The sequence below is a fragment of the Anabrus simplex genome, chromosome 6 (genome assembly GCF_040414725.1).
Source record: "Anabrus simplex isolate iqAnaSimp1 chromosome 6, ASM4041472v1, whole genome shotgun sequence".
NCBI lineage: Eukaryota > Metazoa > Arthropoda > Insecta > Orthoptera > Tettigoniidae > Anabrus > Anabrus simplex.
In genome coordinates, this window is record NC_090270.1 from 77,548,622 (window position 1) to 77,566,944 (window position 18,323).

At 42.2% G+C, this 18,323-nt stretch overlaps 1 protein-coding gene across 2 annotated transcripts in view; it reads left to right on the forward strand.

Annotated features, from left to right (window-relative positions):
* Positions 1-18,323, forward strand: part of LOC136876135 (G protein-activated inward rectifier potassium channel 4) — a 355,451-nt gene that overhangs the window by 285,694 nt on the left and 51,434 nt on the right. For both annotated transcript variants that reach the window (XM_067149835.2, XM_067149833.2), the window contains exon 5: positions 7,568-7,742. In XM_067149835.2, coding sequence (XP_067005936.1) covers positions 7,568-7,716 — 149 coding nt within the window. In that variant the 3' untranslated portion in view covers positions 7,717-7,742. The remainder of the gene's footprint in view (positions 1-7,567; positions 7,743-18,323) is intronic.

Below are 18,323 nucleotides of genomic sequence, written 5' to 3' on the forward strand. Positions count from 1 at the left end.
TCAACCTAATCTGTGTAGACCTGAAATGTAAGGCTCTGCTGGGAAGAACAATACTTAAATCACTGTCAGGGTTGCACACTCGAACAGAACTGACATTTCTTACACCTCCGGAGCCTGATGTCAGAGGTGGTCGACATAGGCATATACATCCTGCTTTCCGAACCATCGTTGGTATCCTTGACAGCCTCCCGCAGGATCGGAAGGAACGAAAAGAATTTCACACGACAAAGAATTTCTACACTTACCTGCTGAAAGGATTACAGCGACCAGTACCGGTAGAACAAAAATTTCCTCAAAGAAAATGGAAAATGGTGTGGTCAAACGCTAACAATCAACAAGTACCCACCCCGTGGAGGTCATCAGTCTACTCGTTAATTAATGACATCGTTCCAACAGCAACAAAACGATTTCGTCACAACTTGTCTGAAGATAATAAGTGTGGACATTGCGGCGAGGTTGATACCACAGTGCACCGAGTTACATCTTGTCGAGAAGCGCGACTTGTGTGGACATGGACTGTCAATACAGTGCGGAAAATACACGGAGGTCTGTCTTCTTTATCGACTGAGCAGTTAATGATTGGCGAATTTCAACTGCAGGAAAAATCAGCAGTGAATGCTGTAACATGGTTGCTAGCGGCGGCAGTGCATTGGAATTTGACGGCATACGATAAGAGTGGATGGACTTTGGTGGACTTTATCAGATCAATCAAGACTGCTCGTTGGGAACTGGTAAAAAACCGCAACATAGAGAAATTTGCGAAACATCTATTTCATTTTTAAATGTATTTTCTGTTATGTTATCCGGTGAGGTACTGAGAACTGATAACAGTGAGATGACTCTGTATTTTTTTTTAAAAGAGTGTTATTCTAATTTTGGATTCTTTCCTTAAATTATAACGTGCAGTTTAGTGTTTCTATTAGACTCAACACTCGTATACAATTCTACAGGTGTGCTTTTGGGTTTCAGGTCAGTCCCTTTCTTTAAACTGTCATTTTAAAAAATTAATTTGCAATGTGATTTGTACTTTGTAACTTTGTACTTTTGAAAAGGCGAATAAAAAAAAATGAAAGTTGAAAAAAAAACCGTAAAAGTAGTTAGTCATGCATAAAACCAAAATAATAATAATAATAATTATTATTATTATTATTATTATTATCTTCATAGAAGGACACATGTTGAATCGCCTCACTATATGTTACGCGTGTCCTGTTCAAAGTATCCGTAGTAGAACCAAGAACTGAACCTGTAACAATCCGAAGGAATCTACTTTGCTGATCCCTAGAACACGGCTTCGAGTCCGGAATTGTAATTGAGTATAATAATAATAATAATAATAATAATAATAATAATAATAATAATAATAATAATAATAATAATGAGCTGAATCTGAATTTTACTCCTCTCTCACCTTTTCTTCACTGACTACGGTATGGTCTTAATAAGTAGATCAGTCTGACGAGTGAATATGAGTGAATTCAAATTTGATTGTTAATCCTGCTGTTGATCCATTCCTGGTGCTTTAGAGACCACAGACAATAGACCTATTGTACTTCATGAGTTTGTAAGTGCTGAACCCACTTGTGTGTGCGTTAGTACTTAGTGAGCTAAGGATTCAGATGAAAATGGTTGTGGCCTGGGAAACCTATCATTCCAGCGTCAGTCTAGAATTTTACCGGGTGAGTTGGCCGTGCGGTTAGGGCCGCGCAGCTGTGAGTTTGCATCCGGGAGATAGTGGGTTCGAACCCCACTGTCGTCAGTTCTGAAGATGGATTTTCGTGGTTTCCCATTATTCGCACAAGGCAAATGCTAGTGCTGTACCTTAATTAAGGCCATGGTCGCTTCCTTCCCACTCCTAGGCATTTCCTGTCTCATCGTCACCATAACACCTATCTGTGTCGGTGTGACGTAAAGCAAATTGTGCCTGGGGGAGAGAGTCTAGAATTTGAATTGAAAATCACGGAAAACTATTTAAAGAATGACTAACACTGGGATTCGAACACAGACGTCTCTCTTACGCACGCCCTAAAGCGTTAATATAACTGCCGGGCTGATTAGCTTTGACAGTAGAGCGCTGGCCTTCTGAGCCCAAGTTGGTAGGTTCGATCCTGGCTCAGTCCGCGGTAGTTGATGATGCCCAAATACGTCAGCCTCGTGTGTCCTGCGAGACAAACTTCCGGCATCTCGGCGTGTCGGAAAACCGTAAGAGTAGCAAGTGGAACGTAACATTAATAACTTCGTTGATCCCAGATCTGTTGAATTTCCCGCTGATCCCCTACTACTGAACATCGAGATATCATGTGCTTATTTTCTTCGTAGTTTTTATGTGAAATTACAGAGAGAATGGAATGGAAACTAGCACTAGCTAATGTTCTCGTTGAAACAGCAGGCTAAAGGTCAGAAACATTCATCAAAGGCCAATGGCCGACCTTCTGAAATGTTCTATAGATACAGGCAAGTGCAAATGTCAACATAATAGTGTGTGTTACGGTGATGTAAACAGGGATGTTTGATTTCAGAACCAATAACTTATACAGTATTTGGGATATATTTCTGGGATGATGAATAGGATATTGTAAGTCGAATATTGGAAGGAAAGCCAACCTTGAATTAGGCCTATATATAAAAGCAACCGAAGAATATGGAATCGAGTAATCGATTTTCAAGCACGAACTTCTTACTCGCCGTGAGTCCAAGGAGGAATCCATGACATGAAACAGGTTTAATTGACTAGACTGAATTTGAAATTCGCATTAATTAAACTCAACGAAAAGGGGAAAAAATGTAATAACGAAGTAGCTTATCGAAACCTGTACATTGGCCAGGGGTCATTGACAGGCATCCTGAGTCGGAATTAGGCCTACCTTCAATAGGGTGGTCAGTTCCTTTCAGCTTCATCTCGAGCCAACACCACGTGAAGTGATGGCTATGCGCAGCCTTGCTGAAGTTCAGAGATCTTACAGGATCCGATGTTTCAAGATGGCTACACCTCCTGTACCGAATGTGTAGTTTCATGATGCTGAAGTAACGTGAATGGACAAGATACTTACGGACTTAATACGTAAAAGAGAGGGAATAGTAAAAGAAACAAACAGTTTGAGTGACTCAGACGGTAGAGCACTGGCCTTCTGAGACTAAGTTGGGAGGTTCCATCTTGCCTACGTTTGGTGGAATTTAAAGGTGCCTAAATACGCCAGGTAAAAATAACTCCTGCGGGACAAAATTCTGGCAGCTCGGCAAACCTAAAAGTAGTGAGATGTAAAAATAGCATTAATAATTATTATTACTACTGTGTGCAGGCATTTCAATTAGACGTCATTTACACTGCCTGCTTGTCAATTTCGACGTTCCATTTTACACTCCTAGATGTCAGAGAAACTCAAAATCGTTGGGGTGATCTGTGGCTAAGTTTTTAATTAATTTTGTCGGGCAAACAGCGTGGAGTGTCGAATGATTCTTTCCTTCACTTTTCAAAACTCAGATTACCTGTGCCAAGTTATAACCCACGAACTTGGGGTCCAAAGGCTGACATTTTACCGCTGATTAGCAGAGGAAGCTATATGCTACTACTAAGTAGAAATTTAACTTCTCAGTTCAATTGAAATGAACTGATGTTCAGCGTTTGAATTTCGTTGAGCTAATAACATTGACTCCAGACCTTAGGGTGTTTTTCAATTTCACCGTTACTCTTCCGTACCATTTCTACCATTTCGTTAAAGAGTGCTGTGTTCAATGCACTGGCGTGATTTACAAGTAATGAAAGCTGGTTAATTATCTGTCGGTGAACAGACCTGCTTCTCTCACTTGTCGTTGAAAGGTGTTGCCAGGCAAATAGGTTCCCTTGCCAAACTCCGCTACCTACACTACGATGTATAGATAGGGCTCTTATTTTGTTCTACCCACCATGTCCCTGACTTGACCTCTGCTTCTCATATAGGAGCGTTTCCGAACCGACAGTATTATTATCCTTCGTTAGTCATTCAGTAATACTTTTTAAGGACGCACATTCTGGTAAGAAGGTCTCTCTGTCTGTCTGTCTGTCTGTCACATTCATACATCTCTCGATCTAGTTCCCTCTATAAATCAGTTTTCGGGTTTTCGGCTCCAAGGCTAAATGGTTAGCGTGCTGGTCCTTGATCTCTATGGTCTCTGGATCGATTCCTAACCGGGTCGGAGATTTTAACCTTCATTCGTTAATTCCAGTGGCAAGGGGACTGGGTGTGTGTGCTGTCTTCAGAATTAGAATTCATCTTAGATAAGGCCCCATCCTCACAGACGTGCAGGTCGCCTATACGGCGTCAACTCGAAAGACCTACACCAGACCTCTTCGGAGGCCACACACCATTATTATTCAGTTGTAAGGTGTCTGCCTCCTGGGTTCAAGATTGCGAGTTCATACCCAGTAACCGTAGTGGATTTTTTGAAGGGTAGAGAAAGGTCAGCTCGACACACTATGTTGTACGATGTGGGTATGCTAAAAGATCTGAAGTAGCACATTTGGTGTATACTCCACAAAATTTATTAAAATTCACAATCTCTCTCTTTATCGTTCCTTCAGTTCTAAGGATCGTGTTCTATTGGTCAGTTGTGTCCATCTCTTGCGGTCCTCGGCAAGACTTGCTCCACCAGAAAGGTTCGGCCCAGTTATACACTTGGTAATGTTCAACTATCGAATGGGAACTCGTCCACGATCTCTCTTGGCGAAACAATTTCCAAGAATGATCAGTTTTTCTATGCCGTCATTCCCACGACTCTTAGTGTGTCCAAGTAATAGTAAAACTCTTTGTGTACATATTGAAGATACTTTGACTCTGAGGATGAGCTTGGTTATAATGGAATCTTTGTTGCAAAATGCCGCCCAGGACTTGCATAACATTCTTCGCCAGCAATCTCAAAAGAATCGATTTTTCTTCAGGTCTGTAACGCGAAGTGTCCACGTCCCTGCTCCATAGGGGAAAATTGAAAATAATTTCACAATAGGTCACCCAAATAGGATTTCTGGTCTCTCTGTCATCTGGCAGTAGAAATCATCTTCTTTTTCTTGACCTTTTTTCCAGTTATCTGTGGTTGGTAGTGATATGGATTACGCCTAATTTTATGGCCGGATGCCCTTCCTGACACCAGTACTAAGTGGAAGGATGTATTCACTATTGCATAAATTGCTGATCGTTCGGCCAAAGAGCTGGACTGTTCTGTAATAATGTACAGTATTACACAAAGAGGGACTATTTAGTTTATTTCCCGGGTTGAACCGTGTTGTTGTTTTCTGTACATTACGTACAGTACTAGTGTGATTGCTGCCTGGGAGACTGATTACCTCGAATCGAGTAGGGGTACCTTTGTATTTCAGTCGCCATGACAAAGAATACTGCAATGTATTCCAAGCGTCGGCAAACTGCACGCAATGTACAGAAGATAACACAGTTCAACCCGGAAAATGAACGAAATAATTCTACACACTGTAGAAGCTTCAAGACAAAGAGGGGTTGTTAACAAAGCCGATAACAACGCAACTTGAAAAGGAATGAATTGTAAGCCTAATGATTGTTGTACACTTACCAGGTTAAAGCAAATGCTGGGGTTGTACCTTAATTAAGGCCTCGGCCTCTTCCTTCCCACTCCTAGCCCTTTCCTATCCCATCGTCGACATAAGACCTATCTGTGTCGATGCGACGTAAAGCATCTTGTAAAAAGAAAATTTACCAGGTTCACAGCAGTTGTGAAAAATATTTACCACTATATTCCGAGCATATGGCAACGCGTTTGCACTCATTATTAAAAACTTTCACCAATGTATAACTACGCACGGAGTTCACAGATGTTTTATGGCTACTTTTAATTCCTCAATTGTTCTCGAAGAAGAATGGTAAACTGAGGACTTAGCAGAACCCCAGAAAAAATCAGGTGGTGACAAATCAGGGTTACATGGTGGCCAGAGCATTCGTGAAATTATTCGTTCCCGGAATATATAACTTAAAAATTGCATGGAGCGATTGGAGGTATGAGGTGTGGCTCCGTCGTGTTGGAAGAATGACCTCATAATTTCTGTTTCATTCATAACCACTATGAACGGGTGCAAGATTTCATTACTGTAAGCTTCTGAATCTACAGTGCTGTCAAAAGATATCGGCCCAATAATTCACGAAAGTCAGATTCCAATCCACACGCCAGTCTTTTGAGAATGAAGTTGAGCTTCACGAATTGCATGTGGATTTTGAAACGACCAGAGTCTGATATTTTGTTGTTTATGTAGCCAGTTATAATGTTATTGATTTTACGTCCCACTAACTACACTTTTATGGTTTTCGGAGACACCGAAGTGCCGGAAGTTTGTCCCGCAGGAGTTCTTTTGCGTGCCAGCAAATCTACCGACACGAGGCTGACATATTTGATCACCTTCAAATACCAACCTGCAAAGTTGGGGTCAGAAGGCCAGCTCCTCAACCGTCTGAGCCACTCAGCCCGACCCAGTGAAATGAAACTGAGCTTCATCGGTAATCCTTTTAAATGTCTAATAATACTTCCTTACCATGATGATTATAAAACCGCTGAAACGACTCGGAATAAAATAATCCTTTCTCTGCGCCTGCCAACTTCGACTCCTGAGCGCTAGAAAATTTATACGGATAAAGTTGGTTTCTTTTTTTCTTACAATGTATTTGCTTTACGTGTTTACGTCGCACCGACACAGATAGGTCTTATAGCGAAGAGTTAGGAGTGGAAAAGAAGCGGCTGTGGCCTTAATTAAGGTACAGCCCCAGCATTTCCCTAGTATGAAAATGGGAAACCACGCAAAACAATCTCCAGGACTGCCGACAGTGGAGGTCGAATCCAGTATCCCCCAATGCAAACTTACAGCTATGCGACCCCAACCGCATGGTCAACTCGTTCAGTGGATAAAGATTTACCTTCTTTCGTGCGGTTCTATGCGTTGTGAAGACAGATACATATCTGTCTGTTGTGCAAATTCCGCATGGATTCAGACGGACTTTTGAGGAGCCTGTCGGAAACATTTAAAAGTTTCTCTTCAGTTAAAACTGGTGGTCTAACTCTCTTCGGAGCATCAAATACAGCTACAAAACTTACTTATTAAATCTCGCACAGTAGCAGGATGCGGTAGAACTGAGTGGGGAAACCGTTCACGAAATCTTATTTCACTGTGTCCGTGTATTTGTCACCTTCCCGAAAAACCTGCTCCACTAAAAAACGTTCGCCCCTCTGTAGTAAGCATCTTAAGGCTCACACGCTACCGACCATCTCCCCCAACCTCCACCTTAACAGCATTGCATCCCGCTTGGCTCGGCTGGAGGGTTGCCAACATACGGTAGATCACCGCCAGCCAAGCTCACTGCGGAGGCTCATTTCTAACGCACTGTAGAATCTGAGGATGTTCTTGTAAAACGAAACATATGTGTCCTTTTACAGGTATGTTATAGTGTTGTTCTAAGTGTTGAATTTCGTGTTTCGACAAACAGAAAAAACTTGAAATTTATATTGATTTGACACTGAAAAAAAAATACTTCCTTCTTAACAAAATATGTTCTCAGGTTATTTTCTCTTGTTCCAGCTTCACCCAACAAATACCCCGCAATAAGAGCACCAGACTCCCTGGACCTGCACAGCGTGGACTCCAACACAGTCTCCCTGGAGGATCCTCCTACCGTCGTGACGATAGCCTCCCCCGTAGAGCTGCCAGGTCCAGAGTCGCGCATCTAGCCGGCGAGCTCCCCCTGCCCCGTCAGGTAAGAGACTGATAGCAGCTGCGTTTTAAAATTTTGGTTTCGTGACGGAATCCTACATAATACATGTGTTACGTATATATTTTCGATAACTCGAAGTTCTATTACTCGAATTCTTCGATGTCTCGAAGGATGTTTCAAGCCCAGGTGTGAAATTTCTTTCTATAACTCGAAGTATATGCAGAACATTACGCTTATGTGTACTTGATTATACCCAGAAAGAATTAGTTCCTGTAGGAGAAATCTAAATTTAAATAGTCTCTATATACAAAATTATACACTCTACATTTTAGTCAGTGTGTATTGTTTGACTAGCTATACGAACTTTGCGATCTTGAGTAGCTACTTACCACAGTAGCTTGAAATCCTTCTTTAGGTCACTTCGCAACCACCAGCAAAGGGTTTACAGTACGAGGTGACAGTCCTCATTTGGCGAGGACGTGAGTGCTGTTAATCTGTTAGAGAAACTGTTGTAGAGAGCACACGGTTCCAGAGAAATCTGCGCAGGAAAATTACAGATTTATTTCCAAAAATAGGAATTTGTAAGTATTCTAATATGAGAACATTGCTTTTTAAATACAGTATCTATATAAATAAAATCGTAACGACCGCGTGTCTTTATATTGACTATTTTGGTGAAATTTTCGTTTAATTATCCGTTTCAGGTGTAATAATGACCATCTGCATATATTCTGGCATTGATGTATGTTTGTTTATCTGAGTTCTTATGACTTGAAAACTACTGGATATATTTCTACCAAACTTCATATTTAGAATCCACCTGTCCTTGGGTAGGTTTTAGGGCCAATATTGTTTCCAAATCCCTGAAATGACTGGGGGTTTATACGAAAAAGAAACCGTGATTTTGCACTCCCACAAAATATTCATAACTGAACTTAATGGAATTCTACCTGTTGTTGTGTCATTTAAAGCGGATTAGAGAGTGTACGTAAAGAGCCATTTTATTCTTTTCCACAGAATATACAATAAGGGAGTTTTTCGTCGACGATTGGTCGACCACAGCGCCACTCCCGGTTTCAGATGAAAACAATATGTAACCGAGAAGTATGGATAATTATGCAAAACTTCAGACCAGGAACTGTACCATTCAATAAACTCTGTGATCATCCTCATTCTGTCTCCACTTTGTTCAGTTTTATCGTACTTCACATTAGACTACAGCCACTTGCTTTTGTAGAAGAATATCAGTTCTGCATGCCGTATTAAACGTTTGAATACAGCAGAGCCTCTCAAACGCCCAAAATCTCACACGTGCAAATCGAGGCGCAAGAGCTCCGTGCACTGTGCATCGGTCGCGCTCGGCTTGTCTCGGACCAACGCTTCGTCTCTGGGCTACACGGCTAAGCTCGGCTCTACTCAGCGCAACTCGGCTCGGATTTGGAGCGCTAAGGGGCAAGTGTGGTAGAGGGAGACAGGGGGAGCGAGCAAGACAGGCGTGAGGAAAGAGAAAGTAAGCGCTATTGCTCCAAATCGAGGAGTGGGGGTCTGCACTCTGGTCAACCAAGCGAAGTCGTCTTTTGCACCGTGCACAGTGCATGCACCAAGCGCATGCACCCTGAGAGGCCCTGGAATACAGGGATGTAACTTCGCATAAATTCATGAAGGAATCGTGAAATGCTAGAAAAATGAAACTTTTAATACGATATCGAATAATACTGTAGCCTCCGTGGCTCAGAAGGCAGCGCGTCGGCCTCTCAGCGCTGGATACCGTGGTTCAAATCCCAGTCACTCCATGTGAGATTTGTGCTGGACAAAGTGAAGGCGGGACAGTTTTTTCTCCGCGCACTGCGGTTTTCCCTGTCATCTTTCATTCCAGCAACACTCTCCAATATCATTTCATACCATCTATCAGTCATTAATAAATACACTTTGGGAGTGGCGACCCCATCGTACAAATAGCCTATATATGCTTCATTCATTACATCCCCGACCCAGTCAATGACTGGAAAACAGGCTATAGGTTTTCATTTTCATTGAATAATACTAAATTTTTAGTTTAAAAAAGGATAGTGTCAAAAATTAGGAAGTAAATAACAGTACAGCTGATAAGTTTTTGGAGCCGTAGTAATATATACGATTTTCTGTACCTCGAACTTTCGATAACTCGAATTATGTTCAGCCTCAACAGGCACTTCGAGATATCGCAGCTCGACTGTAATTTCCTTCTCTGAAAGAATCGGTGTTTTTCGAAAAGGCGTAAAATTCAATGGCATTTTATATTGACACGTTCGCGACGAAATTCAGTAGTATTCTTTCTCCTCCCTTCTGTAAGTGGAAGGTATAAGAAATATACGTCCTTCTCAGTAGCGCTGGCTCTGTACTCCCAGTGCTTTCCGGCCTAATGCCCGTGAAACAGGAAAGCAATGCACATGCCACCCGTGCTACGTTCCCAATCGCCTTCTTTGTTTTTTCTTGTCAAGACTAGCTCCTGTCCGACTCGTCGGCTGAACGGTCAACGTACTGGCCGTCGGTTCAGAGGGTCCCAGGTTCGATTCCCGGCCGGCTCGGAGATTTTAACCTTAATTGGTTAATTCCAATGGCACGGGGGCTGGGTGTATGTGTTGTCTTCATCATTATTCCCTCCTCATCACGACGCGCAGGTTGCCTATGGCCATCAGATAGAAAGACGTGCACCTGGCGAGCCGAACCCTTCCTTGGATATCCCGGCACTAAAAGCCATACATTCCACTTCAAGACCAGCTCCAAAAACGTCGCACTAGTAAATTTTTTCCGCTACACGGAAAAGCACAGAATCATTAATATGATCTTTTTTATTTTTATTTGGGAAACCAAAACAACGAGAAGCCAAATTACAGACTTCCGCAATGAAAAATATATTTACAATGGAGAAGGACAATGCAAACATAAAATAAATAAATCAAAAAGCAATGAAGAAAAATCATCTAATGACAAAAGTGGCGGAAGAAAAAACTAGCAAATTAACTGTAAAGACTTAATAATAAAACGAAGGTAAAAGAAAATAACGAGGAAAATTAAAGATTCAAAGTTAAACGAAGAGAAGAACTTATACCTAGGCACAGTAAGAAAAATGCAGATATAACTTAGAAGACGAGACAGCGAGTACAAATTCTTTTGCCTGGTGTGAAAATAGGAAACCACGGAGAACCATCTTCAGAATTGTCGACAGTTGGGTTCAAACTCACTATCTCCCGAATACACGTTACACCTACGTTACTCAAAACGCGCGGTCGCTAGCTCGGTGCACTTACTATTATCATTCATAATGTTGTTTATATCATTAGTCCATAGACTTGGTTCGTGCAGACCTCCATACCACCCTAAACTGTGCTAGACCTTTAATTTCTAAGTAACGGCTACATCCTACATCTGTTCTAATCTGTTTATTATATTCGTGCTTTGTTCAACCCTTACAGTCCTTGCCACCTACACTGCTCTCAAAAATGCTCGATCACTAAGATGTTAGGCCCATTTACACAACAAGTATTCTCTCAGATGAAACTGAAAACGTCCTGAAAGTATCAAGATGCGCCCTTATCTGTCGTCCCCTGTGGGTGGGGGCGGTAGAATAACACCCACGGTATCCCCTGCCTGTCGTAAGAGGCAACTAAAAGGGGCCCCCGGGGCTCTGAACTTCGGAGCGTGCGTTGGCGATCACGGGGCCCTTAGCTGAGTCCTGGGATTACTTCCACTTACTTGTGCCAGACTCCTAACTTTCATCTATCCTATCCGACCTCTCTTGGTCAACTCTTGTTCTTTTCCGACCACGAAGCTATTAGGTTTGCGAGGGCTAGGGAATCTTTCATTTTCACGCCCTCCGTGGCCCTTATCTTCTTTTGGCTCAAATCTTCATTTTTCGAAGCGTCGGACCCCTTCCGTATTTTCCCTCTGATTAGTGTTATATAGAGGATGGTTGCCTAGTTGTACTTCCTCTTAAAACAATAATCACCACCACCACCCTTATCTGTCTCTTCTTCGGGTCAAATTTCAGCGAATCGTTCTCTTCTCACCAAATTAAACAGTGTCTCTTCGCTTGTGATCCGATCCACCTATCTGACCGTCAGCATTCTTCTGTAACACCACATTTCAAAACCTTCTATTCTCTTTCTTTGTGCGCTACTTATTGCCCATCGGCCACGCTCCACACCCAAGTCTTCCAGAAAGTCTTTCTAATATGAACCTATATATAAATTGAGCAAATTTATTTTCTTAATAAATGCCGTCCTTGCTTGTGCTAGTCTGCATTTTATGTTATCCTTATTTCCAACGTCGTCCGTTATTTTACTATACGTGTAAGATATCCAACATTTCCTGCATCACATACATCACATACATCGCTCGACTGCATTCCACTACTTTGTTTTGGATTTATTTACTATCATCTTGCACTCTTTCCCCAAGATTATGTCCATTTCATTCAGAAATTGCTCCACATCTTCTGTAGACTCAGATAAAATAACAATATCGTCGGATCAATATCAGGGTTTTGAACACCTCTTCTTGAACTGTGAGTTCCATTCCAAATTCCACTTTGATTTCCTCTACCACCCGTTCTATACAAAAAAAACCAATTCTGGCCCTTCTGGCAAGCAACTCGGTATTGAAAACATCCTAGGGATATGCGCTACGAATTTTAGGTTAATAAAATGTAATAGATTATGAGAATATATTATTTATTCCTAAAAATTAAAATCCTTTTCTTAATTAAAGTTATCCGGTCGATTAGATTAGCAATTACCGAGCTCGATAGCTGGAGCCGCTTAAGTGCGGCCAGTATCCAGTATTCGGGAGATAGTAGGTTCGAACTCCACTGTCGGCAGCCCTGAAAATACTTTTCCGCGGTTTCTCATTTTCACTCCAGGCTGTACCTTAATTAAGGCCACGGCCGCTTCCTTCCAACTCCTAGCCCTTTCCCGTCCCATCGTCGCCATAAGACCTATCTGTGTCGGTGCGACGTAAGGCAAATAGAAAAAAATTAGCAGTTTGACTTTTTTACCACTACGAGCGCCAGTGTGAGCCATTGCATTGTTTCACTTCAGCACCGCTACGAGCGCTAATGTGAGTCAATAAAGAGTTTCACTTAAGCCCTTATAACTGCATTCGGTGTGGATATTTTTTCAAAAAACATAAAAGCGCATGAGGGAATTGAATCAAAGAACACATTACAGAAAGAATTATGTTTATAAGTTAATTTGGCTAGGATTTGAATCAAAAAGAAAACGATTAAAGAAACAAGCGATTTTAGGCTGTTTTTCTGGAACTGCATTTAGGTCGGAAGTGATTTTCGAATGTTGCTTTTTATTCTGATAGAGCTATCCATTACTCACAATTTGAAACCTTTCCGGGCTCTTTAGCCCTTCAACTTTCGGCATAATTGAGGAAATAGCTTAATTTTACGTTTTTCGTAGTATGGAGACCTCTACTTTTGTCAGCTAAGAAATGTTTCCAACATAAAAATTGAAAAGTATCAGGGACATTCTTACCGTAATCCGTGAGATGTACTTCTCATAGTGTGAACTCGTGCACTATTGACGGTGTTGGGTGGCATGCAATCAGAAGATGAAAGCTCTAACTATTACGCCACCGCGATTCGTGCTGGCAGATAAAGGTCCTGAACTGCGTGAGATGTTCCTCGAATGGCTAATGCCTGTGAAATGGATCAAGTGAGCTGTTAATCCAATATACTGCACTTGTAATTCCAGATGGTATCTGACCAGCCTGGCCAACTGTGAACCGGATTGTGGCGGTAATGATATAATGCGCGAAGCCAAGTGTCCTGCATGCTTCATTCCCTCCTACGTTGACTCTGTATTTCAACTGTAACAGCAGCCAATTCTTCAATAAGTTCGCAACGAAGCACCACCCTTAGTGTTGTATACAAGGAACTTGGTATACAGTGACAACATAAAGTTTATTGTTTCAATGATTTGATACAATATAATATATTATATAAGAAATAAAACTGAATTCTTCTTGAAACTTGTTTGAATGCACGCGGTTAATGTTGAAACTAAATCTTAAATTGAATGTCTGTTGGATATGTACAATTATACAATACGAGAGTTCTATATACATTTAGTTCTATCTTGAGGAGATAGTCTGTTTCAGTAATAAATTGTCCTGATAGTCGAAAACTATCTTCTGTATGGTTGATAACAAGCGTAACTTGTAGAGAGAGGCCGAATGCTGGTACTAGGTTTATACTTGCAAGGAACTTGCATTAATTTATTCAAATAGCAGAATGCTAAGGTGGACGTCGGAGCACTGGTGAGGAGTAAAGGGAGTAGCAGAATGCTATACTCGGGGCTCGACGTGGCTACGGGGATCAGGATAATGAGGCAATGTTCAGAGGTGAAACCTCACGGCCAGCAGTTTGTCCACCTGTTCAGAACACGTTTTTAAGAGGAATGCCTCCGTGTCTGGCTTGCGGTGTGGTCTGGTCGTCGAACATTGGGGTAGTCCTGGAGAGGCTCGGAACGAAGCTCCTTATATATCGCTGGCTGACGTCATCGGTGAGCGTGCCAGGCGCAGTAAAGACACCTCGTAGCTGCTAGAAACTTCGGTGCTAAGGCGGGTTGCGGAGCTTGTAGGCGCAGAGCTTGCGATGCGGAGGACACACACAACACTTAGCACATCCCTTAGTCCCAAACTGAGCTGCAAAATTGGACGTGTTATCAAACGAAACCGAGTAGGAAGGGCTCATGGTAGGTGTGCACTGAAGACGCATGGACATTCCCGTACCTATACGAAATACCAGTCAATTTAGATGGTTTCAGGAGACCCTTGCCCATGTCCTGGGTGCCTGTTCTCACGGGGAGGTATTGAGAAATTCCCGCCATCATTCGATACGGCACATGATCGCGAACTCGCTGGAAGATCACGGTTTCACAGTGCACGAACAGGTTTCTGGGGTAGCTACCGATGGGAGTAACAGACGTGTTGAAATGTTAGACTTTCAACCAACTAGCAAGCAAGGACTGATCTTAGATCCCGCAGTACGCTTAAAGTCGCACATTGGCCAGTCCGAAGAAGTCGATTTACCAGCCTACCGTCAACTATTATAAAACCAACCATTACCTAGACAACATCTCCGTCCACGGACTCATGATCGGTGCTCGAGGCACAATCCCTAAATTTCTTGTGCAGCTGTGGGATTATCTTAGCCTCAACCAGACACGACTTCACGACATCGCTATCGCCGCAATACGAAGTTCAATAACCATACTCCGCAATAATCTAAATAACACCCGATGAGCTGTACATTATGATGTGTTCCAATTTTTTTCTGAGCCTTGTGATTGTTGTTAGTTCTATCTGGCACATTCTAGCAAATTCGCCAATAACTTGGACGACATCGTTATTTTGGAGTTCATATACTTCGTTCTTGTGTCAGCCTCCTCATGGGGGAAGTTGTGTAATTATTAATAATAACTATTAACTCAAGACTTGTAGCCCTCCTAGTCTGATGATGAGAAGCTGCTGCTTTCAACTGACGTTGGCACCAAGCTACGCACCAACCTACGCACCACACCTGCAAATTGACCTTCCATTTGCATAACCTGGCACCTAGCCCATCGTTATGTTGATAACTTGGCAACTGTCTTATTCAAGCGTTCAGTAACCTCCTCCTCCGTCTTCTTCTTCTTTCTGGTAATTTCCCTATCTACTGGAATTGGCACTTGAAGTGGATTTGCTTAGTTTTACGGCCAGATGCCCTTCCTAACACCAATTATATGTAGAGGAATGCATTCCCTATTGTATGTTTCTGTGGTGGTTTGGAGTATGGTTTGTTGTTTGTAGATGAAGAGAAGTTTATTGAGACGAACTTAACCGAGTCTCTATTTTATTTATTTAGCTTATGGTGCAAGTTAAGCCGCACTAGAGGAAGGATGTTGCTAAGGACTGAAAGCCACCCCAGTGGTGTTGTTTTGATGACACAGCTGATGATCCGCATTGTCTGATTCAGGACGGTGTCAATTTTCTTGGTGTGGGCGCTATTCAGCCAGACGGAAGAGCAGTATTAAGATGTTGTATAAACAAGACTTAAGACATAAGTACGTAAAGTTGTCGCGATGGATCCTCATGTGCTGTCAGATAGCTTAGATAAGATGTTGTTTCTTGTACTTAGTTTGGCTGCAAGTTGGGAGGGTTATATACTGTCTGACAGTGTCCGGTCCAATGCGACAATGACTGTTCGCGTCCGTAGTGTTCATTAAGCTACACGTGTCTCCTGGGTGGTGCTAAATAACAGTCACTGCCGGCACAAAGGAAGTACTATCATCTGCCCCTAAAGGCACTCTGCAGCATTGGTTATCCGGACCTGTCTCCTGACCTCCCGGATGAAGCGATACGCGCACACATTCAAAGGCTCTTCTGAAAGCCGCCGCACAAAGGCTTGTTCAAAGGCTCGATACTCTGGGGGAGCTCTCCGTATACGCCATCTCAACACCGAAGGCATCAGCAGATCAAAATGCGAAATAGTACATAAGATCCTTAGAGAGCGCCAAGTAGATGTTGTTGCATTGCAGGAGACTCGTGTGGGCAACGCAGACCAGCTTCAGACACGCGGTTCAATCCCTGTATATCACATGACAGGTGCCACTTATCATGACCACCGAGTCTCTAAACCATGGGAATTAACCATATGCAGTCAAAATCCTTGACCTAGCCGGGAACTGAATCAGGGACCCTCTGAAACCTTGGCCATTCAGTCAAGGATCCGGACAAGTCTTCAATAACAATGAATCTACTACCGCTTTTTCCCCACACCTGTGGGGTCTTGTGTCGCACGTGAGGATTTGCCACTGATTTAGGGCTGGACGCCAACCCTACATCTGGAGATGTAATCACTATTGCGTGTTTCTGTAGTGGTTGGTAGTGTACTGTGTTGTCTAAATATGAAGAGGAGAGTGTTTGGACAGACACAAATACCCAGTCCCCAGACAATAATAATTGATCAGATGCGATTAAAATCCCCGACCCAGCCGGGAATCGAACTAAGAACCCTCTCAATCGAAGGCCTCAACATTGACCATTCAGACAAAGAGTCGGACTTCAATAACAATGAATAGAGATGATTTTTTTTCTATTTGCTTAACGTCGCACCGACACAAATAGGTCTTTTTGCGACGATGAGATAGGAAAGGCCTAGGAATTGGAAGGAAGTGACCATGGCCTTAATTAAGGTACAGCCCCGGCATTTTCCTGGTGTGAAAGTGGGAAACCGCGGAAAACCATCTACAGGGCTGCCGACAGCGGGGCTCGAACCCACTATCTCCCGATTACTGGATACTGGCCGCACTTAAGCGACTGCAGCTGTCGAGCTCGGTTAATTAATTTTTTCTAGGATATAATCAGATGTAGCAATAATTGTCATTCTCACATAATCAAAAATAAATCTGTCTGAACATTGACCGAAGGGGCTTTATATATTTACAAATATATTTTTTTCTATTTACGTCCACCTGATAGATCACATCTTCCTTTGTCTCTGCACTAAGTTTAATACAAAAATTACCATTTGTTTAAAAAAAATATTTGTATTGTATTGAAGAGTTGTCTGCTAAAGTCAGAATAGTGGGTGTTGTATATGAGCACAACACTCGACTGTACCTCGCAAGATGTTTGTTTTTTGAGTTGCGTTATTTACTCTCTTGGTCAATGAATAAACAAAGAATCTAGCTATTCTTTGACCTCATATTTCATAACTTAATCGGAACATTCACTTAAAACTTAACAGAATTCTTTATAAGTATTATCCGCACACTTTATCTTGGTGCATTTACACCCTAGTGCTAAATCGGTCGACCTCGGCGATCTTCGAGATTCGTACTGGCAACCTTTGAAACACAAACTATGAATCGCTTAAGCATCGTTGTGCGACATCTGGCGTACACTTTACGTACTAGTACTGTTGTTGTTTACACAACAAAGCCAAAGTATAGAATTCATGCTAGGAACAAGATTCGCATCGAGAAATGTTTTATAATGTTATATAATGTGTATGTGACATAGTTGTTGGCTTAGGATGATAACGGTTTAGAAATGTCATATCGATCGATCATATTCTCGATTCAATTCAGATTTCATTTTCATTCAGTTGGCAGCACCAGGCAGCACTATCGATACCGGGACAGCTCCCTCCTTACTCCTCACCCCCGTACACAAATGCACCAATATAAAGTGTGCGGATAATAGCTACTCTTGAGGATGGATCCGAATGTACTGTATACCGCCGTTACGCCTAGAAAAACCGCAATGTGATAATATTTCAGCTTAGAACTCTGATCAGAATGGTTCTGACGTCAATGGTTCAATATTGCATGAACTGTATCAACGAATTTTCGTTCTAGGTGATACATGTGCTGCGGGTCAGTTTTTCTCCCCTCAACATTGTCACGACGACATGCGGGGTAGTGTATGAAGTGAGGTGAATTGTCCTAACCAGGTTTTACAACCCTTCCTGACGTCAACCTCATCAGCGGAGTTATTGAGATGAAATGAATGACGTGATATATAATAGTAGGAAGCGAGAGGGTGAAATCCAGTGCCGGCACATAGCCTACTCCTGTAGAATAGCACCAA